Source organism: Sorex araneus, chromosome 1 (assembly GCF_027595985.1).
Source record: "Sorex araneus isolate mSorAra2 chromosome 1, mSorAra2.pri, whole genome shotgun sequence".
NCBI classification, from domain to species: Eukaryota; Metazoa; Chordata; class Mammalia; order Eulipotyphla; family Soricidae; genus Sorex; species Sorex araneus.
In genome coordinates this window covers 125,293,885-125,319,563 of record NC_073302.1, presented here as the reverse complement: position 1 = coordinate 125,319,563, position 25,679 = coordinate 125,293,885, and the positions used below count along the sequence as shown (strand labels likewise).

At 41.0% G+C, this 25,679-nt stretch overlaps 1 protein-coding gene across 1 annotated transcript in view; it reads right to left on the bottom strand.

The window, feature by feature from the left end:
• The window catches only part of EGFLAM (EGF like, fibronectin type III and laminin G domains), a 188,323-nt gene that overhangs the window by 44,444 nt on the left and 118,200 nt on the right, over nt 1–25,679 (bottom strand). The window contains exons 8-12 of the mRNA XM_055139954.1: nt 7,753–7,868; nt 6,686–6,815; nt 5,265–5,365; nt 3,947–4,047; nt 2,243–2,387 (exon numbers count right to left, since the gene is read on the bottom strand). Of these exons, the coding sequence (XP_054995929.1) occupies nt 2,243–2,387; nt 3,947–4,047; nt 5,265–5,365; nt 6,686–6,815; nt 7,753–7,868 (593 nt within the window). The remainder of the gene's footprint in view (nt 1–2,242; nt 2,388–3,946; nt 4,048–5,264; nt 5,366–6,685; nt 6,816–7,752; nt 7,869–25,679) is intronic.

Below are 25,679 nucleotides of genomic sequence, written 5' to 3'. Positions count from 1 at the left end.
CTGTCAGTGGGAAAATTTCCAGAGATTGGCAAAATATTTTTTAATATATTCAGGGTTGCAACTTTTAAAAAATGTGTCAATTAAAGCTTATCAGTGGTGAATTTGTTATAGAACTACTGCAAGTATCATACTATTATGTGATGGTAAAAAGTTTTTATAAGTAACAGAATGATAGTACAGTGGGTACAACACTTGCCTTCATGCAAACACTGCACATGTGCTTAGGATTGTACATTGCACTCCTGAGCACTGCAAGGTATGACCCTTGAACATAGAGCAAAGAGTAAGATCTGCATATCCAAGTGTGACCCAGAAATAAAAAATTGAAATAAAAATACTTTTAACATGTAAGTCATCTAAAAATATAGTTAGTTGGGACATTCACAGTCTTAGACCAAACCACAATTTGGGTTGTATTAGGGTGATAAAATACAGAGCTGAAAATGAGATGAAGATCAAGTTGCTTTCAGTTGTTAATAGTTGTTCTAGAGAAATCTTATTCATCTGGATTAAAGAGTAAAATGGGGGCAAGAGAAAGGCAGACTTAAAAAGTTTAGGATATCCAGAAATGTAATTTTTATCCTTTGCACTTTTGTTACCAAAACCAAAAATAAAACAAAACAAACAAAAAGAAACACAAACAACCATAATGAAAAACCCAAAATAATTTGTAAATAGCATAGTGACTAGATCCAGGTCTCTTTCAAGTGCTTACATGGATTTTAGGAATTAATTTATGGCTTGCCAGTATGGCGCATACTGCTTTCATTAGTGGAGCTGCTATCTCACTCTTGAAGATCCTTAGAAGTCAGCCTGTCTAAATCTATCTTCACTCCTCTGCTGCTGTTCCTGATCCAAGTTCGTGCCAGGGGCTGAATGCTCAATCCCTTTTTCCTCCTCCACCTTTCCTAGAGATGTGGTTTTTCTGAGTTCCATGTTCCCTTTACAGTATCTCAGCTCAGAGGCTTGGCATGTGAAGAGGGCTGCCTTTCGGTCCACACAGCCTGTTTACTGGCCTGCGTGGAGACGGGCAGTGCCCTGGGGTTTGCTTTCCCCAGGGAAGCCCTCCACAGATTCAGATGGGGGCTGACTTGTGAAAAATGGATTCCCTTGCTTAGGGTGAGATAACTCTGATACCTAAATTAAACCCCAGAACTCCCTTTTATAGAAACTGAAGCCAAACTCTCAAGAATGGTGCCTGGGATCTCACTCTTGCTGACCTTTGCCTTTTCCCTGTCCATATGCTCCATATGCTTCCCCTGTTACCAATATGTCCCTCAGCAACTTTCTAACAAGAGATATCCCTTGTAGTTCTTAGGGACCATCAGGACCAAATCCCGGGGGCCCGGCAGTGAACTCAGGGTACTCTATGAGTGGTGTAATATCCCAGGCCTACACCAGCACTTTAGAGCCCTTTATTTTTTTTGGGGGGGGGGACAATGAGGGTCAAAATTAATGCGATTTCCCCTCTCCCTTTTGAAACAGTAAGTCATGTTCTTTCTATGACACACCTTGCCCGTAAAAACGAGTGAAGAGCACAGGCATAGAGGAAACCATACATAGAGGGTTTCTTGCTACATTATTCCTAAGAGCATAGGGACACCTAACTAATTATAATTATAGGTTGGATATTAGGCAGGTTGCTAATTCAAACTATTTACCCTAAACACCATCCTAACATTGCCCAAAGCATGACAAATATGTGATTACCTCAGTGATTTGCTGAGTACCCCAACAGTTAAATTCTTTACCACTTCCTATAATCATATCCCCTCCTAAAGAGTTGATGAGTGGATTATTCCTGCCTGTTGAACCAAGTGAATCTTTTGGGACTATTTTCTGAAGCCACAAAATTGTAACATCCTTGCCTCAAAAGCAAGCTTGGGGTTTGGCGCTAATGATGATTTCTATTCTAATATTAGTTTTCCTCTGCCACTGGCTTTGATGTCCTTGTGGAAAGAGAATGCATCCCTAGACAAAAGAGTTACTGTATGTCCCTGTGCAACCTCCAAGTGATGGTCTTTGCAAATACAATTCTTGTTAAATGGGGAATGGGGTGGGGTGTATCCAAAGCCCACCTCCACGGCAGGAACCCTGCAGGAGCATATCAGAGATCAACTGTAAGAGTTCACCATGAACTTGTATCCTGCTGAAGCTACCTCAGCTCTCTGCAGTGGGGCCCTCACAGGATGCCCTTGGGGGGGTATGAGGTGGGCAGGCAGGGAACAGTGTTCTCACTCACCGGGGATTCACTTATCAAGGCAGTGCCATTGTCTAGCTTCAGCATCCCGTTCCGTCCATTTTTGTAGATGGTGACTGTGTGCCAGACCCCAACTTTGATGTTGGTCCCACTGATGAGGGTAGTAACCCCAGATCCACAGTTAAATCTATGGAGGTAGAAAAAGAAACAGAGTCTTTGATCCACTGACTCATCATGCTTTGAATTCCAAGGACTTCACCTCCAGAAGTGAGGGCTTCTTTCAGTCAATCTGCTCTGTTATATTTATGAATACCAAGAGCTCTTTCAGCACACAATGGAAATTCTACCATGCGCTGCTTCTCTTCTATGTCCTGATGTCCTTCCAAAATCTGCCTGGATTTCTGTACATTCAATGACTTCCAATAGCTGTAGCCTGTTTTATTTGTTCAAACTTTGTTCAGTTCTGCAGGAGTGCTCATGCAATGTGAATATATTTCACCATAGGAATGGCAGTCTCAGTTAAAATACATATCTCCTGTAATGTATAAGAATTCTCGTAATCTGACCTCTCCATACCTCCCAAATCATATCTTTCTCAGTCTCTTATAACTCATCAACCACTTTGGCTTTCCAGCATTTCAAATGTTTGGCAGAAACATTCCAAACTAGTTTCTTTTAAAGATATTTTGCTTTTTTCCCTGTATGATAGTTTTACTCCTAGCTAGTTCTTTATTTACAAAGTTGTTTATTTTCATTTTGATGTATGAAATTTAAGAAAAAGCTGTGCTAGATAGCTGAAAGAACTAAATATCTCTTCTCTGGAATGATCTATCTCTCTTTAATCTGTGCACAGAATCTTTATTGGGGAGCTGTTTAGAATATTTGTTTTCCCTCAGAAGCTTAGAAAAAAATGATGAATAAATGAAATTCTTTCCCTTCTTGGAATTTACCAAATACTTAAAATGAATTCAAATTTCAGATAATTAGATCTTGAATCATTTTTCTTCCAGGGATTTCTCTGGGGACTTATCCCAATTCCCAAAAGGTAATAATGAAATAGAAGGAAACCTATTCCTCATAGTCATTCAACCATTGCCATCTAGATGACCTATGCCTTGGGGTGAACAGAGACTCTGGCTGAGAAGTGAGGAATTGGGTCATTTTCAGCTATCTGTATCATTGTATTGTCTTATTCCCCATAACCTCCTTATATCCTGCAATGTCCACTCGCCACTATGCCTAACATTATGACTTTTGACTCCTCTCAGTCAAACACCACTATGACAGCCTTTATGCCATGTCCCCAAGGATCCTGAGGTTGCCAGTAGGAAATGAAGCATGACTGGCCTTTTAGACTTTCAACAAATTATGGCACATTTTTCTGGGCTCCTTAGTCTTGCGACTCTTAATAGAGTAGAATGGGCTAAGAGGCATTGCCGACTGGCTAATTTAATGGGAATATCAGAAACACTCAGTAGAACTTGCAGAGCCAGAGAGCTGCTACTAGCCAATAATTGCGAGTGCTACTATGATAGTTACCCAAGGGAAGAGGTAGGTGATTGGGAAAAACAACATGGGATCTTTGGGATGGGGGATGGCATAGGAACTTTGTGGTGGAGTGCTGATAGACACAGAGAGGTGAGGCTAACTCCCTGAAGTCCCATGACATTATAAAACTATGATAAAAAATGAATAAATCAAGCCATTCACATTAAATATAAATTTATGGACTATGGTGACAGTTACCTGAACTTGAGTGCACCATCACTGATCATCAGAGACATGAAGTCACCTTTCCCATACTCGTTCTCTCCACAGTACAGCAGTAAACCATCCTCAGTATCTGCCTGTCATTATCCAAACAAAAGCCACAAGGACAATAAGTACCACATTTTCCATATTAAGTACCTCTTGGAAATTTAGGAGTATAAGATGTGACTAACACCCAAGGCGGTCCTAATTACAAAGGGAAAAATCTCTGGATTCCAATTAATTCCCAGGTGTCTCTGCCAAGTTCCTTTTCAATAAGTAACTGACAGTAATAGAAATAGCCTGGGAGGAGTGGCAGTGAGGTGACATTAAGGTAATCCCACATTTAACCTGCTCTGTAGTTGGCTTGTGTATCTCCCATCAGAGCTTCAGGAAAACCATGTGCGCAGACTGAGGTCACAGAGATGTTTCTGTGCATAGAAAATTCTATTTCTGCCAAAAGGAATCCTGTTTCCCCCTTCACTTCCCCCTGCCCCCGCCTCACTTTGGGGAAGCATGACAATTTTATTGTTTACTTCTTTCTGAAGAACAGAACATAAAAGAGTCAATAAACGCAGACTAGTATGGTTTTCACACAGGTCCTAGACTTATCTTTTGGACACTTCTATGATGGTAACCACAGAAGGGACCTATTTACCAGATCGATCGCCAAGCCTTTCCATGTCTCTGAGATATACTAAAGAATCACACTAAGGTAATGCTGCTGATTGAATCCTGAGCTGCCAGTTGGTTCAGATCAGAAAGTATCTGTCGGGTTTTCCCTATGTGTCAGGTTGTGCAAAGGGCAGCTGTGGAGCAATCAAGACAGAGAAGTAGGCTCCCATTAGAAGGGATTTTGGAATAGAGAAGGCACAATGTTCTGAAATCAGTCTTGACCCGGAAGGATCATAGAAAGCATGACTAGGTTTCCTGAAATCAGTCTATACCCTGAAGGATCATAGGAAGCATGAGTAGGTTTCCTGATATCTGTCTAGACCCAGAAGAATCATAGGAAGCATGACTAGGTTGGCAGCAGTTTAGCCTACCACTCCCAGTGTTCAATTATAAACCGAACCCCCTCTCCCTTTCTGGCACCCTTGAAAGTGTGAATGTGTCTTCCTTGTTGGTGTCTTTGAAAGTGTGAATGTGTCCATCATCTTACTATCCTGGGAACTGGTTAAAAAAAGCTCTTTGTAGTAATTACTTTGGATATTTATCTCTCTGCTTCCTCCACCCTCTTCTATTCCCCCTTGATGCAGCATATTGTCGGATGAATATGTTCAATAAGCACTCATCAAATAATTCATCCTCTTACCTTAAATTGAAGAGTAATTTGAAATGACTTGTGGGAGTTCTTCAGAGAGCTCAAGGCTAAATAGGAGTAACCATAGAAACGAGGATACTCTATAGTAATATCTGAAGAGAGAAAAAGACATCACCAAAGGATATTTTCTCTTCAAGGGCAAAATCAAAATATACAGTCAACTGAACATCTAGGCTAAAACCACCACTAATCTGTTTACCTCACTGACTACCTCCTTCTCCTACTCTTTTCATGCTCATTATGGGGAGCATTGCTTTTGTGAATTTCTGAGGAAGAAATTGGAATCTTTGAGATGGTTACTCTCTATCTTAAAAAGAGATCAATTAGGAGTGCAAAACTCAGGGAGCACCTCAGCCAGTGCACAAGCATCACAACATGATATGCAACCCTAAGCCGTATCACTGCTGAAATGTGTGAGCCCCATGACTGGTGGGGTTCCAACCTCACCATCACAACAATAATATCACCATCATCAACAATGACTAAGGGAAGGGGAGGAGGAACCAATACATTTTTTTAATTAAAAGAAAATTATCACTGACCTTCTGACCACTTTCAGTTATATATTGGGTAGTATCAATAATTATTAGAGGCACATTACTGTCCTTCCTCTAAGAATCTTCCCTGAATTTCTTCAATGCAGAAGTAATAACAGTAAAGTCCACCTCCCCTCGGAATTGTCAGGATGGTCTTTTTTTTCTTTTTAGATCACACCCGGCGATGCACAGGAGTTAGTCCTGACTCTGCACTCAGTAATTACTCCTGGTGGTGATCAGAGGACCATATGGGATATTAGGAATGGGACCCAGCTCTGCCACTTGCAAGGCAAATGCCTTACCTGCTGTGCTCCAGCTCCGTCAGGAAGATTTTTTGATTGATTTATTGCCCCCCAAAGTTTCATCCAGTTAATGCATTGCATTAACTCGGCAACTTAGGTAGAAGCAATGAAAGCTGCCCTACACGCTGTCTTGCGTGGCTAATTTAATGGCCAATTAATTAGCAATCAAGGGGTTTATCTTAGAAAAGGGGCTACAAGGAACTGGGCATGAACCATAAAACTGTTCTCTCTGGATCCACGACTATATTGTTCCCCTCCCACTCTCCAAGAACCTACCTTCTTGTTTGTTTTTGATAGTTCCATTTCATTACATATTTATGTACCTACATATGTATGGATATATACATATATGTCTATATTCCTCTTGCACATTTTAACTTATTTTTGGCGGAACATGGTTTACAATTGTGTGACTCTCCTTTTTGAATACTAAGTTACAGCACCCTCTACCCCTTACCCCAGTGCTCATATTACCACACACATTGACCTCAAGGGCCTACCTTCTTTTCTAGAATTTTTTTAAATTTTACACTTCTATAAATTGCAACACCGTGAGATAGTTACAAGGGCCTACCTTCTAAGCAGTCTTTTCCACCTTTGCCCAGAGAGCATTTGCATCTGCTGAACCCAGAGGAGAAGTCTTCCACACAAAAGCTGCCGGGGGGACATTGCCGGTCGCAAACAGCATCAATGAGCTGTGGTACCTGTGGGGGCGGGTCCAGACCTCTTAGCTCTGCTGCATTGGCTTTGGGAGCCGACTTAGTAGAACAGAGAGATGGGAGGGCAGGGGGGACAAGCACAGACAAGGTCTCTGGCACATCTGAGAATCCACCTAAATTCTCTTGTTCTCTCTTGGAATAGCAAGAAGTAGTGTAACTTAATGGATCTATAGATAACACAACACTAGACTGCCTCACTTTTAGGTTGAAGCCTGATGTTTGAAAATAGGGTCATTTGGCAGACTGCCTCCAAACCCTGCAGTGTAAATGGGGTGGACAGTACTGACCCTCGGTTAGGAGTGAAAAACTTGACAATCAGGATTTTAAGTATCTTGTTCTGAATTGCTCTGAAAAAAATCACTGCAAAGCTGCGATTACACAATGGATTGTTATTTGAATTTCACAAAAATGCATTGCTCTTTCAAGGAATTTTGATAGCACAACGGGTAGGGCGTTTGCTTTGCATGCGGCCAACCTGGGTTTGATTCCTCCATCTCTCTCAGAGAGCCTGGCAAGCTACTGAGAGTATCTCGCCATCATGGCAGAGCCTGGCAAGCTACCTGTGGCATATTCGATATGCCAAAAACAGTAACAACAAGTCTCACAATGGAGATGTTATTGGTGCCCGCTCCAGCAAATTGATGAACAATGAGATACAATAACCTGACTTTATAAATATTTCACTTGGTGAAAAAACCAAAATGGCTTTGCCAGATGGTGAAACCAGCAGACAGGAGCCTAAAGGACACCAGCAAGGCTGGCTCTCAGTTACTGCTAATTTATCATCACGTGGGACCTCATAGTCAGATGAATTAACTGGTAAAAGCAAATATAACTAAGTTTTAATAACCTGATTATGGTCCGTTGGTTAAATTGCCTTGTTTAGCAAAACACAAGGGGTCTAAGAGTTGTGATTTATTACCTCCTCAAAGGAAATATCTGAATCTAAGTCATCTTCAAAATCTTCATCGTCCTCACCAACCCCAGTGCCATTTGTATAATCAGGTCCGTAATTGCCACTTCCTGCTTCTTCATCACCTTCGCAGAAAAAAAAAAACATAAACACCACACAGTGCTACTAGCAGAAGCTTTCAGGCCTTATGCTATCCTAATCTAGCCACATACAGAGCTATACCACGTGGATTGGCATCACGGCAAACACATCAGATTCCATAGTGAAGACGACACACCGATAACAAAGAAATATAAAACATATGTCGTCTTATAAAGAATTGGGGAAATTCATATTAAAAATAAGAAAAAGTTGGCATTTTATACTAATGGTCTGGTTAAAGAATTAAATTTAGGCAACAAAAATATCACTATGGACCAATAGGATAACAGGCTCATAATATGGGACTATTAAATGCTGATGTTAGATACAGAAACTGGTAGAACCGTTTTGTAAAACAGATTTTAGGGGCCAAAAAGAGGTATAGGAGTTATAGTGCTTGCCTTGTATGTGGCAGACACATGTCCAATTTTTGGCACCACAAATGGCCTCCTGAGCACTGCCAGGAATAACCCTGAGAACAGAACCAGGAGTAGCACCTGAGCACCACCTTCTGGGGTTGCCCCCCCAAAAAACAAATGAAAACAAAAGGACAAACAGAAAAAGACTTGGAAAAATTTAATAAAATATAAACATTCACCTTTGACTCATACCAACTTGCAAAATATGGAGAAACTCTTCCATGTTAATATCAGGAGACTTGTGAATAACAGTTCATAGTATCAGGATTTGTGATACTTGTTATATAAATAAAATATCTGGTGCTTTTAACAGCAAAAAAAGCATCCAGGTATTCTATCTACAAGTATATTATAAAATTATTGTCCGAAGCACCCAGATATTCTGTTTATAATAGCAAGTAACTCTCCACATAATATATCAACAGAGAACAGATAAATAAGTTATAGCAGATCTATGGAGTGAAATTCTATGTGGTGTGGAAATAAGCGTTTGACATGTCTACATGTCTTAATCTCACATGATTGCAGCCACCTAAATAAATTTAATGCAAAGAAATATATGCAACTTATTGTTATTTATATAAAAGCCAAAGCTTTTATAGTTTACTTAGGAATACATATATCACAGTATCACAGTCATTCCTTTGCTCATCGATTTGTTCAAGCGGGCATCAATAACGTCTCTCATTGTGAGACTTATTGTCACTGTTTTTGGCATATCCAATACGCCACAGGTAGCTTGCCAGGCTCGGCTGTGCAGGCACAATACTCTCGGTAGCTTGTCAGGCTCTCCGAGAGAGGTGGAGGAATCGAACACGGGTCGGCCGCGTGAAAGGCGAACGACCTACCGCTGTGCTATCACGCCAGCATAGGAATACATATATACACAGTTTAAATTTATAATAAAAGCAAGACAGACAAAATAATCTTGGAGAGGTATGAAAAAAGGATATGAATGAGATGTGGCACAGAGGCCTGCATGAGTACTTTCTGATACCCTTTTTCTATAAAAAAGTGCTGAGAACTGAGAAACCAAAGGGATGCCGTGCCAGGCTTCACGAGTGGAAAGGCAGCATAGGCCTGAAATCACTGGAACTTCAGCAACAGCACAGGGCTCATATAACTGGAACAAAGGGTCCTTAGCTAGAGACACCACAGGGTGCATAAAACCTGAACCTCCCAGGCCACAGCTAATCAGGAGTGCCTTGCCAAAAGCCCAAAGCTTTTAGGTGGTCCCCTAAATTACATGCACAAGCTAGTAACGGGCTAAAGTTGAATGTAGCCAATCATGTAATGCCACACTCTTCAAATTGTAAAGATAACCAATCCTGTAATAATGCTGTATAAGTTCCCCAGGTCCCGCTGTAAACCCTATATGAACCTTGCTGCTTAAGGGCTCAGGGATCCCAGCCTCAATCCTCTGGTGTCAGTGTTGCATGGGAGACTAAGCTTGAGTTCGCAATAAAGACCCTCCTGTGTTTGCATTGAAGTTGGCTCCTTGGTGGTCTTTGGGAAATTGGGTCACAGGAATAATAAGAACATGTTACTGTTCACATTTTTTTACCTGCTACATGTGTACTTTTGATGTGTATCATATCTCATTAAAAGTTCTTTAAAACAAGAGTCATTGTAATAAACACTCCTACACACACACACACACACACACACACACACACACACACACACACAAGGCCTTTGTGGTATCTTGGCGACCAATCAGTCATAGCCATTTTAGTAGGACAGTGAGGATCTTTCAGAACAAGAAAGGGAACTTAGAAACACTCATTATACCGCCATCTGAGGAAAGGTCAGATTCACATTTTCATTCACTTGTCATTCACAAAATCTGCTGATTGCCAACAGGCCTGACTTAGGCAGCACAGGAAGCTCTTCTCAGGAATATGAGCAGCTTTCAAAGTGTGTCTCCATCGCCATCCCCTCCCCATCTCGTCATGGTGGGTTTCAGCAAGTCCAGGTACCAGGCACCTTCTCTGAGTGGGGCACATCGGACACTAGTCTTTCGTGCAGTAACAATTCTGATAACATAACTTTTTTTTGGTTGCTGAGACTCATTTAAGTACAAGACATCCAGTGTGTAGATGATTGGTTCGGAATTAAAAGGAAGGAAACTTGGATTATAGGCAAGTGGGCAGGAGGAAGGAAGGGAGGAAGGGAGGGAGGGAGAAAAGGAAAGGAGGGAGGAAGGGAGGAAGAGAGGGAGGGAGGGAGGGAGGGAGGGAGGAAGGAAGGAAGGAAGGAAGGAAGGAAGGAAGGAAGGAAGGAAGGAAGGAAGGAAGGAAGGAAGGAAGGAAGGAAGGAAGGAAGGAAGGAAGGAAGATTTAAAACAAAGTAAAGGCCTAGAAAGATGTCTGACCCAGGTTCAATCCCTGGTACCTCATGTGGTCCTCAAGTCCCACCAAGAGAGATCTCTGAGCACAGAGTTAAGAGTAAAGCCTGAGAACCATTAAGTGTGGCCCCCAAACCAAAACCAAAAGCCAAACTGAATTTACAGATATTCAGCTCAGAATAAGTAAAATCAACTCCTTTCTCATAAAAGCAAAAAGATGGATTGAAAATGGAGCTGAGGGGCTGGAGGGATAGCACAGTGGGTAGGGCGTTTGCCTTGCACGAGGCTGACCCGGGTTCGGTTCCCAGCATCCCATATGGCCCCCTGAGCACCGCCAGGAGTGATTCCTGAGTACAAAGCCAGGAGTAACACCTGAGCATCGCTGGGTGTGACCCAGAAAGCAAAAAAAAAAAAAGTAAAGAAAATGGAGCTGAAGGGAAATAGAAAAAGGGAGATCAGGGGACCTTGCTGACCAGAAATTTCCTGAAGCAGAAAGAGTGGGCCAGAGTGGCATGATGTGGAAGCAGCGGGGGGGGGGGGCAACTGTTTTCTAGGTGTTAGATACATCTAAGTGGAAATGGGTAACACATGGGCAATGACATTTTCACCACTTCCTTACTAATTACACACAGTTTAAATGGAAATAGTTCACATGTCAACAGAAAGCTTAAGTTCATTGATACCCTATTTATACTGAGATGCTAGTTTTCTCACTTTCAGCCTACAGAGCTGTGTACTGGGTGTCTGTACAACAAACCAGAAGGTTTTTGAAGACAGCATCCTCTCCTCTCTTCTCTCTGGGTCAGCATCTTTCTACCCCTCTCTCCCTCCTGCACTCTCCCTCCCTCTGGGTCTCTTTTCTCTCTTTTCCTCTGTCCATTTTTGTGCCCATTTAGACATTTCCATTTCCATGTGCCTCTCATATATTTATAATTGTTGAATTTTTTAAAAACTCCATTTGATAATAAGAATTCTGTGCTATTAGGTTGGTTGCTCTCCTCTTGGGTGCTCTCTCTTGTCCTATACACACACTTGCCATTTTAATTCTTTTTCAAGCAATGTTGACGTTCTCTTCACATTTCCCCTTCGAACACCCTACCAGACAAAACAAATACGACCTTTAAAGATCTCCCGTGCCGGGGCTGGAGTGATAGCACAGCGAGTAGAACGTTTGCCTTGCACGCGGCCGACCCGGCTTTGATTCCCAGCATCCCATGTGGTCCCCTGAGCATGGCCAGGGGTAATTCCTGAGTGCAGAGCCAGGGGTGACCCCTGAGCATCACTGGGTGTGACCCAAGAAGCAAAAAAAAAAATCTCCCGTGCCTAGAAGATAAAACTCCTCGGTTACTTGGCCAATAAATCAGAGCTCTCTATAATAACTATTTCCTTCCCCCACAATTTTTCCCATCATCATTATTTATTAGAAACTATTGCCTTTCCCCTACTTAACAGGTATCATTGGGTGCTTAGCATACATTTATGACATTTACAATAATTCTGCGTGGTAAGTATGATTCATTGCATTTTCCAGGTAAATAAATAGAAGATTCAGAGGCTAAGTGATTTCACTCAGATCAAAGACTTTGTAACTGGCTAGGATGAACTTAAAGCTAGGTCTGTCTGCGTGCTTCTTTCCCAGCTGTCAGAAGCAGAAGCTAGGATGGAGCCATAGAAAGTTTACACTTATTGATCATTTTTATTGTGCCCAAAGCTTTTTATACATTGTTTCTTTTAATTATGTGAAGTGGGCATTATTATTCCCATTTTACTACCTGGAGAAATAAACTCTAGAAAGATGAAACAACTTGCTCAAAGGCAGGCACATACTGAAGCAGAGAGAGAATTTACCCAAGTCTCTTTTTCAACTTTCTACTAGATTTTGCCACTTACAATCTGACTCCGAACTATGTTTTCAGTCCCCCCACCCAGCCCCCCTTACCCCTACTTCAGAAACCACAATGCCTGTACTGTCTACCAGTTATCACCTGAATAGAGCTGGGTTTTTCCTGCTCAGAATTTTGGTAAAAACTCCTCTCCATATTGCAGTTCTTCCCTCTTTCCTGTATCTTCACACACAGCCTGCCCACCATTCCAGGGAGATGCATTCTATACAGCTGAGTTTACCTCGAAAGACCAACATCCGGTGACATTTTGTGAAAAAAGAAAAAAAAACATTCTAGGGGAGAGGGTAAAGCAGAGACTCCAAAAGACATGGTACTACCAAAAGCTTTAAGACATTCCTCCATCTGCTCTTGAATGGGGCTGCCAGCTCAGAAACAAGCTCAGAATAAGCTCCCACAGTTTGGTGAAATCCTTGTACGTTTAAGATGGTGTTTGTTTATTTGTTTGGGGGTCACACCCAGTGGTGTTCAGGGCTTATTCCTGATTCTGCACTCAAGTATCACTATTGGTGGGCTTGGGGAACCATACGGATTGTCGGGGATTGAACCCTGGTCAGCCACGTGCAAGGCAAGTGCCCTACACACTGTACTAAGGCTCTAGTCCCTAATATGGTACTTATTCCTTTCCAACTTCTGATATAGGAGTGCTGCCCTTGTAGTTATTAACTAAGGTGTGAATGCCTTGATAGTTGAAGCCATTGTTTAAATTTCATGATATCGGTTACCTTTCTCCGTACCATACATACCAAAAGCTAAAGAGCTCTATCAGAGACAAGATACAGTCAATTCTGGCCCTGTCCCGCCCTGGCCCATCTGGCTGTGTCTTTTATGTGCAGGAGGATTCCTTCCTAGGTGAGGTTCTGCCTCCAAATCCAAAGACATCCCTCCACCCCCTATCCAAGCTGCACCATTCCTGCTCATTTTTAAATTCAAAACCAGAGACTTAGAGTTGAGAAAGATTTTCTTTCTCAAGACTCTCTCTAAACCTCTCATTTCACAATGTGAAAACAGACACAGAAGAGAAATGATGGAAAACAAAGGTCCTAAAACTCATTAGTGGCAGATACAGAACTGGACCAAATTATATGATTCCTAGTTCAAAACCCTGAACACTCTAGGATATAGAGTGCCAAGTACCTGAGATATTTCAATCAGAACTCAAAAGAAAAACACTGAGAAGCCAGAAATGATTATATATAACTGAGATTACCTGGTCTTTAACACACCCCAGGAAGTCTATTGTGAAAGAAACTCCCTAGAACAAACGAGCAAAAATATATTGCTGCATCTAAAAAATAGCAGCATGATACGAATAAATATGATTCCAGATTTTCTACATATTTTGACAAGTAAACTAAGGTAACAATACTCAGTGGGTACTCAATTTTTTTTATAAAGTTTTCTGTTTTGACACTGGTGTCCTTGAAGTTAGAGGTTATATCTCAATTTGAAGAAGCAGAATGTAAGACAGAAAATTTAGATTTTTGTAGAAAAGCCTTTGAGATTATTTCCACAAATCTATTTCACAGAGCCAAAGAGGGCTTAGAGAACCCAGGTGACTTGCTCAGAGAGAGACTCCTTAGTAGCAGATCTGATGTAGAATTCTGGACACCCAAAGCTGCATCGAAGTACTCTTTACAGTATCACAAATGTGTTATCTCTCATGTAATATAAGGTAATTGTCATGTCCCAATTTTAAAGGAATTAAGCAGCAAGGGTAATAGACACACTTTGCTCAAAAGTTCTTGGGTGATAAGAACTTTTTTCTTGGGAGTGGGGGGGGGGGAGAGAGAGAGAGACAGAGACAGACAGAGACAGAGACAGACAGAGAGAGAGAGAGAAGGAAAGTAAGGAAAGTGCCTACCATGGAGACAGGCTAGGGGAAGTTGTGATAGGAGGGAAACTAGGAACATTGGTGGTGGGAAATGTATACTGGTGGAGGGATGGGTGTTGGGGGTTGGAACTTTGATTGAAATCCAATCACAAACAGCTTTGTAACTGTATCTCACAGTGATTCAACTAAAAACAAAATTGTGGGGTGAAAGCACATTGTTCTTATTTTCTGAGGGTCCCCCCCATCTCTCATCTCGAACTGGTGGCCTACTCAAAGCTTTGTCCAAGGCTGTTTCTAAGTGAACACAGAGTACAGTCTAAACCAGTCAGTAACAAGTATTCTCCCAGCAGGCTGAGGTTGTTGTAATTAAGCTACAATACTTATCTCTCTCTAGTTGGTACTCTGTTAATTAGAAAAGAGAACTTTAAAAGGAGTCATTTATTTTGCATTGGAAGACTCAAACCACTGACTACAAAACCACAAAACAAATTGAAGTGTTATTTTATTCTGAAAGTATCATTATGCAAAGTTTAAATTCCCACTAATAAAGGTTTTTTTTCAGGGGGTGTGGATTTGCATGTCTACATTTTTAAAGAGATGACAGGCTTTCTATGATTAATTTCTCTGATGTATCAATATGATATAGTTGAAAATATCCCTGGTTACAAAATCCAAATAATTGGAAATAGAACACAGATAATTATGATTTTACTTTAGACAAGTCTTTCAATCTATCTAGGTCCTGTGTTTTCTAGATATAAAAAGAATGAGATTGTATTTGATGACCTTCAGATTACTTCCAGTACTAACATTCTGAGACCCAAAGTTTACATGCTTGATTTATATACATTGCAGGCAACTGTTACTTCAAGTAAAGTTTGAAAAAGAAATGACCAGGGAATTTTACTACTGTGGATGGAAAAAGGGAGTTAGTTCAGCATGAAAATATATCCCTTGGGGATGGCAGCTTTGTGTTTAAGCTAGTGGAGGAATCTGTCACTTTTCAGAATTCAGCATCATTCATAAGGACAAAGTTGTAGTTCAGTCCCTTTTCTAATAGCTCTGAGCAGTACTGAGAGAGAAACACGTATTCCCTCTCCTCAAATTCCAATCACTAAAAGATTTTCTTAAAATATTCTTGGATTCTTGCCCAACTGTTATTCTCCCTCCAGGGATAGAAAAAGCAGTTAGGAAACAGAGCAAAAAAAAAAAAATGGTTCGCATTTCTGGATTAAATGAAGCTACCCTATCAAAGGCCCTGGGAGAGGGAGAAGGGATGATGTATGTGTGTGTGTGTGTGTGTGTGTGTGTGTGTGTGGCGGCGGGAGGAGGGACGGGGAGGGGAGGGGTCCTTTCATCTCCCTTTCCACCTAGATAAGCAGGAAGCATTAACCTTGGCAGCTGTGATTTCTTAGCAAATCCAAATTTCCCCCAGTGGCAAGCCCGCAGTCTGGATTAGGCAAAAAGAGTTTTGAAAGCTCATTCTGGTTCCTAGGGTAAGTTGTGCTCTCTGATTCAGTCTATCAGAAATAAGGATGACATTTGAATTTTTTTAATTTTTATTTTTTAAAATAAAAATGGCTGTGCTCAGGGCTCTGTGTTCAAGGATCATTCCTGGAGATAATCAGGAGACTATATATATATGGAGAGAGACTCTCTCTCTCTCTCTATATATATATATATATGTGTGTATATATATATATATATGCCAAGGACTGAATCCAGCTCAGTTGCATATCTTATTTGCTGTAGTCTTTTCATTTCTCTATTTTGTTTAATTGCTTTGTTGAAGCAATTACTCAGTTGCTTCGGAAAATGGGCAAAGGAGAAAAGTGTTAATTGGGCAAATTCAAAGTCCCCTTTACCAAAATTAAAGTGGTAGAGGAAAAATGTTCCTCATGAGGCAATGTGCCATAGATGGAAACTGGACCATCTCATAGAAAATCCAGACTCAGTTGGATGAAATGGTGATAGACCACAGTTGTATACACCGTCTCCTTGATTTCTCTAAGACCCTGTATGTCCTGGTCCTACTAGTTGGAACCTTTTCTCATAAGAGTTTATTCCTTCTCATCCTGCTCTAACTACATGGACTCTTCATTCAGTTCAGGTACCAGCATGTTTCTCCTGCCTCTGCATTCTTTGCACAGGCTGGCCCCTATGCTGGAAGAATTATTTCTCACTGCACATCCCTCTGCATTTTAATTTCTTCTATTGTTCCACTCAAAATCACTTTCTTAGAAACTGTCTTTTCTGTAACCCACAAACAATCACGTTCCCTTTGTGTAGATTCTCACAGTGCTCTTTGGTAGCCCTACTGGCCTTTAATTATGTATCTGTGAGATGATTTGATTAATTCGACTCTACCGTTTGATTGTACTCTCCTTGAGGAATGCAGTACTGTCACTGTGGTTTCTATAGCACCATCCAAACCCCATTCACATCTTGGAACATTGTAAGGACTTACAAAATGTGAGGGAAGGAAAAAGTTAACTTTGGGGAGAGTTTAGGCATAATAAAAGTACATGGAAGATGGGTTCCTCTGGGTTCTTAACAGTATAAGTCCAGGTACAAGAGTTCATAGGCTATTAATAATTATTTTCTGGATGTAAAAACAATTATTTCACATCATTTTCAAGGAAAGTTAATTGATATTCAAAGTTCCTTCTGAGGTTTGTCTCCAATTGGTCTTCATGCTTTAAGTTTCTTTGATGTGGACTATATGCTTTAAACGACCGTAGCCCTTTAAGTGATTCCCCACAAAAACTGAGCAAACATGCCAATAATGACAACTGCAAAGGTAATAAACTGGCTATCTGAAATGGGGTACTGACAGAATGAGAATGAATTTTTAAACTAAGCTACCTGTTGTTTCCAGAAAGCAATCAAAATATAAGAATCAAAAGATTTTTGCAAATGAATGTTTCAAGTGATAGAAGGAAGCTAGTAGGTCTATATTTCCTGGACAATATAAATTTCACAGTAAAAGAGAAGCATCACTAATTTGTGAGATGGTTACTGATTAAAGGAACAAAAATGCCTACTGATGAAAGGAATCACCAAGAATATAAAATTATTTTAAATTTGCATGCATCTGATGCAACCTCACACATAAAGGTTGTGAGAGGAAATCTAGTGAGAAATTTTAAACTATCTTTCTGGGAAGGTCATAGATCGTGTTGACTGTACAATGTATTTGAACAAGCTCTAAGAATAGGCTTAGAATTAACTGCCAATGTTTATAATATTCTAAGGGTATTCCTCTCTCAAGTTTGATTATCCAATAGAAATGCCATGGCTCAACGACAATTCATTTTTTAATAAGGATCAGTAAAAATCAAGTCAGGCAAAAAATATCTTAACTATGAAATCCATAAAATGTCAGTTTTTAGCATCAGTTCTGTTTCATTAAATGCTTAAAATGCTTGATATAAGTGATTTATTTGATAATTTCTTCCTATAACTATATCCAGAATAAAAGTATTCTCACTGAAAAAAGAATTTGTCCTCCAATTAGACACCAAGGGTTTTTTAAAATCTTAATTTCTTTCTTGTGTTTCTTCTCATAGGAAGCTTAAATTTTAGCAATACCCAGGATTTAAGCCTTGCCCCCAATTAATTTGGTTTCTAAACATCTTATCCTGCTTCTTTGCAATCAGAGTATGAGTATATACACAAACTTTCTCCAATCACTTGGCACATGGGTGAAATATAAATAATTTTATTATACTTTTCAATCTTTGCCACTATTCCTAGAGAAGAGAGGAATAATGTGTCTAAGGTGGGAGGGTCCCGTCAATGTGCCTGGGGGATGAAAATAACAATGACTTTGTCTATTGCCGCAATGCAAGGAGGGCGTCAGGGAAGGGGTGAACTCCAAACCCTCAGGAAGGCCCATCACCCCTTGCAACAGTTAGTTAAGTCATGGAGTATCCACAACAGAAGCAAGCCAGCCTCTTTCAGCCAGGACATTATGTTGTGCCAAAGTAACATTTTCCAAAATAAATGGGAACAGAACAACCTGCTCCCATTTTCAAGTGGGTTATGGACATTCACTTGAGTCAAGATGGAGAAGAGAGAGCTAAGAGTGTCACTGTGTGTTTCTAAACATTAAGCCATCACTAACCAGCCAGTATCCCAGAGAAAATCATGGAACGCTGACACAGAGAATGCAATGACTGGATAACGAATGGATCATGTGAGGAATGCTCATCATGGGAGACTTTGTAATGGAAGAATTGCAGCAATGATTTGAAACTTGCATGAGCCAATGCTATTGAGCTGGAATGTACCGAGTCAGGGAAGCTGAGGAGTTGAGATTTCCCAAGACCTTGGATGGAATCCAACCTGCTGGGGTACAGGGACCTGGAAGCAGTAAAGCAGGAGAAGGTGGCTGGGTTAGGCAGTGAAAGATTATTAATGTCATCCTTTAGCCTGTGAACTGTGAGCTGCAGAATCATTGCCATGCTGATGGAGGTGGTTTAAAACACTCAACAGAGGAGACACGGTAGATCTCTGCCTCTGCACCTAATCTTTGGCCTAGGAAAGTTCTGTCAAAATCTCTTTCAGTGTTCAATCCCGAAAGCATTTTGCCTGAATTCTCCTAGTCTTCGGTCCCTGTCTCTGGAGAAATCCCATCCACTATGCCAGTCACCCTCAATGCCACCTTGCTGTGAAACCCTCATCATCCTGCTCTCAGATCTATCCACACCATCAGCCACTTCCCACACATGGTATGCAAAGCTGCAGAGTAAACTAGGTGGGTGGGTAGCCACCTGCCTCTCTTTAAGTCTTTCAGTGTTAATACACCGCTTAGGTGAAGTTATATTCAATTTCCTTATATGTTGGATTCAGTAACATTCAAACTGCAGATTTCACACCCATTAAGTGGAGAGTGAAAATGAATTCAATGGGGCATGACCACATTTTAAAGACTGGAGAAAAATAGTCTTCGAAATAGGAAGCTCCGCATTCAATAGAGGTGAATATAGTTTGTGCTATAAATGTTGAGACATTTGTGCAGACACAGGAATAATCTAGATAAATCTGTGCGTTCTGACTGTAGCGGAGTGTCCTCACAGTGGACTAAGTAAGAAATACCCAAAGTAAGAAATACTACTCTAATTACTGCATGAACATTGGGAAACTTTTTTGGTCTGATGGCCATTTTACTGTGAGCAGGAATTAGGTTTTCTATTTGCATAGGGCAGTTTCTTACCCTTGGCCCTCGGGCTAGCCTGCTCTTTGCTGTACAGGTTGCTTTGTGCACTGAAGGGTGAGTAGCAGTCTCAAAGGCTACCAGTCTATTCACTAGATGCTAGTATCTTTCCCCCACTTATGATAGCGATAGCAAAAGTGTCTCCAGACATTGCCAAATGTCCTCAAAGGAGGCAAAGCCACCCTAATTGGAGAACTACATTATAGTACCCCAGACTACTCTGAGCACTCAAACTGCTTTTCAGAAATGCATGCATAAAATAGAACTGAAGCCAAGATTCTGCAGGACCCTCTCCCATGGATGCATAACTGGGCTACACATCTTCTCTCTCCCAAATATTCTTCACTTCTGCATTGTCTATAACCAGGTCCTGATGGTCACTGTGTGACTGCTCAGAATTCTTTCAATCTAACCATAGAATTTCCACCAGTGTGACTCAGGAGGGGCTGGGCAGCAGGACACAGCCAGTGTTCAGAGTCAAGAATTGTTCTTCGGGGCTGGAGCGATAGCACGGCAGGTATGGCATTTGCTTTGCATGCAGCCGACTCGGGTTCGATTCCCAGCATCCCATATGGTTCCCTGAGCACTGCCAGGGGTGATTCCTGAATGCAAGCCATGAGTGACCCTTGTGCATCTTTGGGTGTGACACAAAAAGAAAAAACAACAACAAAAAAAGAATTGTTCTTGGATGCATAAAGAGAGGTTAAGGAGTAAGAGTGCTTCTGGCCCAAACAAGTTGAGTCTTGCAATGAAAATAATCTCAGGAAACTCATGTGAAAAGTCCCTACTTTGGACCATGGAAGCAACTGTCCCATGCTCCAAAAGGGAGCTACAGTATATGGGAGATAGGTGACAACCTAAGTGTCAGGTGACAAGAAATCACTGCTCTTGCATAGACTGTACCAGCCATGCTTGCAGCAGGGGATCATAGAAAGGAGGGTAGGGAAGGACAGGCCCTTCTCCAAAGCCTCAGATATCTCAGTGTTTCATGGTATTTGTCTTGTTGAGGTCAATCGAGGCTCTACTGGTTCGCAACAATCATTTATCACTCCCTTAACTGCCTAGAAATTGAGGCAGTTATTCACAATTAGGATTCTTCCCAGAAATAACATTTCTATCTTATTCTACATAAACATCATTACAGAGCAACTGCATTTCAAATTAGTCTTTTCCTTTTCCCTGAATCCCCAGCTCCCCAGTCCATTTCTTAGCTCAGGCTGTAATCCCCAGTTCCCCTGGAATCAGATTCTAGAGCCAGAATGCACAGCTAAGTAGACTCTCCAGATGTATCTAACTCCATTTCTTCTTCACTCCTACTAACCTATGGATGTGATTGTTCAACCAGCCATAGAAGAACCTAAATCAGCGGGAAAATTTGCATCCTTCCCTGAAGCTGGAAACACAAGAACCCAAGGAGAGTTGGTCAGTCAGTGTCTGGTGATGGTACACTTCCCTGTTAGAAAATTGTGGAAACGTGGCCTCTCCCTCCTCCTGTGTGTGTGTGTGTGTGTTTTTCTTCAGGCAACATAAAAAGTCTTCCTATTCATTTCCTTCCCTCTCAACTGATTTTTCACTTGGTATCCATAGTCTTTTATTAAAAAATAGACCTTCATTCTGCTGCTTAAAACATGAGATCTTTGCATCTAAATGAAAATAAAACTCCCAATCTTCCCCAGGACCCACATGGTGTGACTCCTGGATATCCTTCAGACCTTTCTGTCATTCTTTTCTTTCTTTTTTTTTTTTTTGCTTTTTGGGTCACACCCGACGATGCACAGGGGTTATTCCTGGCTCATGCATTCAGGAATTAACTAACTCCTGGCGATGCTCAGGGGACAATATAGATTGCTGGGAATCGAACCCGGGTCAGCCATGTGCAAGGCAAACACCCTACCCGCTGTGCTATTGCTCCAGCCCCAGTCATTCTTTCCTTTATTTATCATCTGCCTGCCAGTGAGAATCTTGACTGTGGCTGAACTAATCCAAACTTCTCTAATCCCAGAACCTTTGCACTTACAATGCTTTGCACTTACAAACCTACCCCTGCACAGTGCGAGGGGCATTACTCAAATTCTAAATGACCAGAAGGTTTCCTTCATGGTCTGTCCCAAAGAGCAGCTCCCAGATTCCTCAATGAACTCTTACCCCATCATTTCCCTCCCCTTATGAAAACCTTGTCAATTAAAAAAAAACAAAACCCATATGGCTAATGTAACATAATGTAATAAAAAATCACTTTGTTACTTAGCTACACAGTGAGTCTGATTCTTCCACAGCAGGAAATTGTCCACTTTATTTACTGCTGAGATCCCAGCACCCAAATCGGACATCTTAATCACTGTCACTGTCACTATCATCCCATTGCTCATCGATTTGTTCGAGCGGGCACCAGTAATGTCTCTCATTGAAAAACTTATTGTTACTGTCTTTGGCATATCCAATACGCACGGGTAGCTTGCCAGGCTCTGCCTCGAGGGCCCTATATTCTCGGTAGCTTGTTGGGCCCTCCTTGAGGGGCGGAGGAATCAAACTTGGGTCGGCCGTGTGAAAGGCGAATGCCCAACCGCTGTGCTATCGCTCCAGCCCAGGACATCTTAATAGGTACCAAATATACATTTAAAAAAACATTTGTTAAATGCATTCTTAAACAAGTGAAATAATCACTGTCGACTTAGAAACTAAATTTTTTACCTTCTTAAGCTTCACCACTATGTTTTCCAGATTGATGCAAATAATTAAGAGTGGTGACTGGTGTATGGAAACAGAACAAAAAATGAAGCAAGGCTCAAAGTTGTACACAGCTTTCTCCTCTCTCACCCTCTTTTTATTGTTCTAATTTTTTAAGTTTTTGAAAGCCCTCTTTTTCATTTTAGGAAGAAATTTATTTCATCAGTGCCTTGTACCATTGGGTCTCAATATTGATTATACATGTGATGTTATAAAGGCCTCAGCTCACTAAAGAAATTTTCATTTTTGCTTGAAATTTTTTCTTCCAATTGCAAAAAGTCAAGTCTGAGATTAGTTGCCTGCCACATGAGACCACTGGACCCTGGAGAAAGTCAATCATCCCCAGACACATGACAGAACTGCACTGGTTTGCCCTCACCTCAGCCTCTCCCTCAGACACCAAGCAAGTAGTGAATGAAGGGCGCTCCAGACACTAAGTTTGTCTGAAAGAAACTGTCGCCATCTGCTGGAGGACTTGTAAATGACCACCTCGGGTGGGCTGAGTGTGTTCCAAGGAATTTCTTTATGGTCCCAATGTTTATGATTCTTTGGATTTGGCTTCTGGGAGCCCTTTATGACCACATGATCAAACAGACTGACAGGAGAATATCTCTGAGCCATAATGGATATAGATTTTTAAAAAATGAATGTTGAAATATGGTAAAGGTTAGAAGAGGACCTAGATGTTCCAATGACTGGAATAACTCTCAAGCAAGCTGGAGTGAGAAGCTAGGATTACCCAAACTGCCAATGAGAGACCTGGGTCAGAAAGGTAATTTCCGTCTTACTAGAGATAACATTTTTTTTCTCTTGTGTAAAAACACTGTCTTAGAAATCTGTATTAAAACTTTGCTTTAGAATGGATATTACTTATCAAAATACTTCATTAGAATAGCAAATAAGAGACTCAAGTTTCAAATGCCATCATATTATCAATTGTATCATATGTGAGTCTATACATGGATATATATGAAAGGAAGACAGAAGTTGACAAACTCTGCTTCATAACACAGCAAATAAATGTAAACTTGGGCAAGTTTAAAAATAGCCTAAGGGCATTTTTAAGAAGTTTGGCATCATATATATATATATATAACAGTGAAACAGTCTAAACAACTTTATATAATTACTTAAATTAAGGTAATGGAACTTTACAATGAGATATACTATGGTTGTGAAAATTATTAACATAAGGCTGCATTAGTATTTATATTTGAAACCATGTGTGATGTTTTGTCACACAAAGTATATGTATTATGATCTCCTCCATGGATTAAAACATTTCTGGAAGACTGTATACCAAAATATAAATAACGGTTAGTCTAGGATTTGAGATAATTTTCATCTTTGGTTTTACATTCCATTTTTTCTAATAATAAATTGGGCCATTTGCTCTATGTAGAGATGATGAAGAATGCTATTTTTGTTTTAGGATTATTGCTGTCCTTTCCTTCATTGGTCTCCTGGTCTTGTCATTGGCATTGCATGGTTCCTTCACGTGCTAGTGGAATGATCTTATTCAAGTCTAAGGAAGTTCTTTTCACTCCTTTGTTCAAGGTCCCACCCTCAGCCAGCCCTCCGAATCTTCTCACTTTGCTTATAGGGAAAACAAAGCCCAGTGGTCTCAATTGCTTCCAAGGTCTTAATCAGCCTCCACTAGCTGTGACTTGCCCACACTCTCTGATCTCATTCCTTCCATGAGAGAGTCCCCCTGGTCCCCCTAATCTAACCATTCATATCTTGTTGCTCTTCTCTGCACACCCCAGTATGCTCTTAAATCAGAAAAGCTTTTCTGAAATGCTCTCCCCCAGGTGGAAGAATGGTTGAACAGAAGGATGGTAGAATGGACAGACAGACAGATCTAGGGGTATATAAACACATAATACATATTGATATAGACACCTAGAGGTAAGTTACTGACAGCCTCTGTTTCCTATTCAAAGGGCACCTTCCTAGGTTTTCTCTGATTGCCTATCTCCCTCCCTGATTTTTCTCTCTATAGCTCTTGTCACCTGACATCCTGTTTATATTTTTAATTCATCTGTTCGTCGGCTCTCTGTATTGATTAGAGTGCAAGCTGCCTGAAACTTGCCTTGTCTAACATCTGTCACTAAGTGTGATAAGGTCGTTGGTTCAATCTGGCTATCTTCCATGTGCTCTGAAGAAGCAAAAGTGGTCGAAAGTGGTCCTTTCTACACCTGTGAGCTGATAAAATCCCCAGATAACAAACACTGAGCTATGCAACTTGGTCACATCTTACATCAAGAAAATATGTAGACTGAAAAGAAAAAGATTGGGGGCTGGAGTGATAGTACAATTTGCCTTACAGGCAGTAGACCTAGGTATGAGCCCTGGTAGAGGGATGGGTATTTGATTATTGTATAAATGAAACTCAATCATGAAAGCTTTGTAATTGTATCTCACAGTGCTTCAATTAAAAAATAAAATAAAAATTAAAAAAAAATACATAGACTAAAAATTTGAAGGCACTGTCAAGGGATTGATGTTGGAACATTGTATGCCTGAAACCCAATCATATAAAACATTGTCATTCACAGTGACTAAATGTGTATTTTTTTACAAAGGCCAAGATGAGGGGAATGGGGTTAGAATTCTAAATCTGCAAGAGTGAAAGACCAACACATAAGCCATGCATTGGGGACCCATATAATTCACCATACCTAAAAGGTGATGATTCTTTTTGTGGTGAGTTCTGCCTCCCAGCTTCAGTTCTGCTCTTTCTCCCCAGGGCTCTAGGACCCATTGGGGTGGCGTGGGAGGGCGCTGACCAGCTCTGCTTCCAGCTGTGTTGTGCTCCATGGGAAGCACCAATGGGAGGGTAGGGGCAGGGAGGAAAGGAGCAAGCAGGTTTATTCTCCAACTGCCACCCCTGAGGGTGCCATGGGACATGTCTGATAGACTCAGCCCTGGCTCCCTGCCACGCCTGACTGTCTGTGTCTGGAGGCCAGTAACTACCCGCTCCTGACCACCCTACATTTTCCCCTAAATTTCTGCAAGTAGTTTCTGCCTATACTCACTCAAATTTACTCAACACATGAGTTTCCTGCCAGAAAGTATGACATGCACATTTGAGATCACTAGAAAACCATCTCTTCTCCTTTCCTTGTTACTCCCTTGCATGTATTTGTAGAAATTTGTTTCATAGTTGTTGCCTAATCAGATGAGATCTGTCCAACCCAGCCACATTCACTCTGTTCCTCCTACATGTGGCACTTAAGCTGATTCACTTAAGCTGTCCTCTGCTCAGTGCTAGACCACAAAGAACTTAAGGCATCAGGAATGGAGTGTTCCAGAAACAATCCCAAAGGATCAGGTGTCAAAGCAAGAA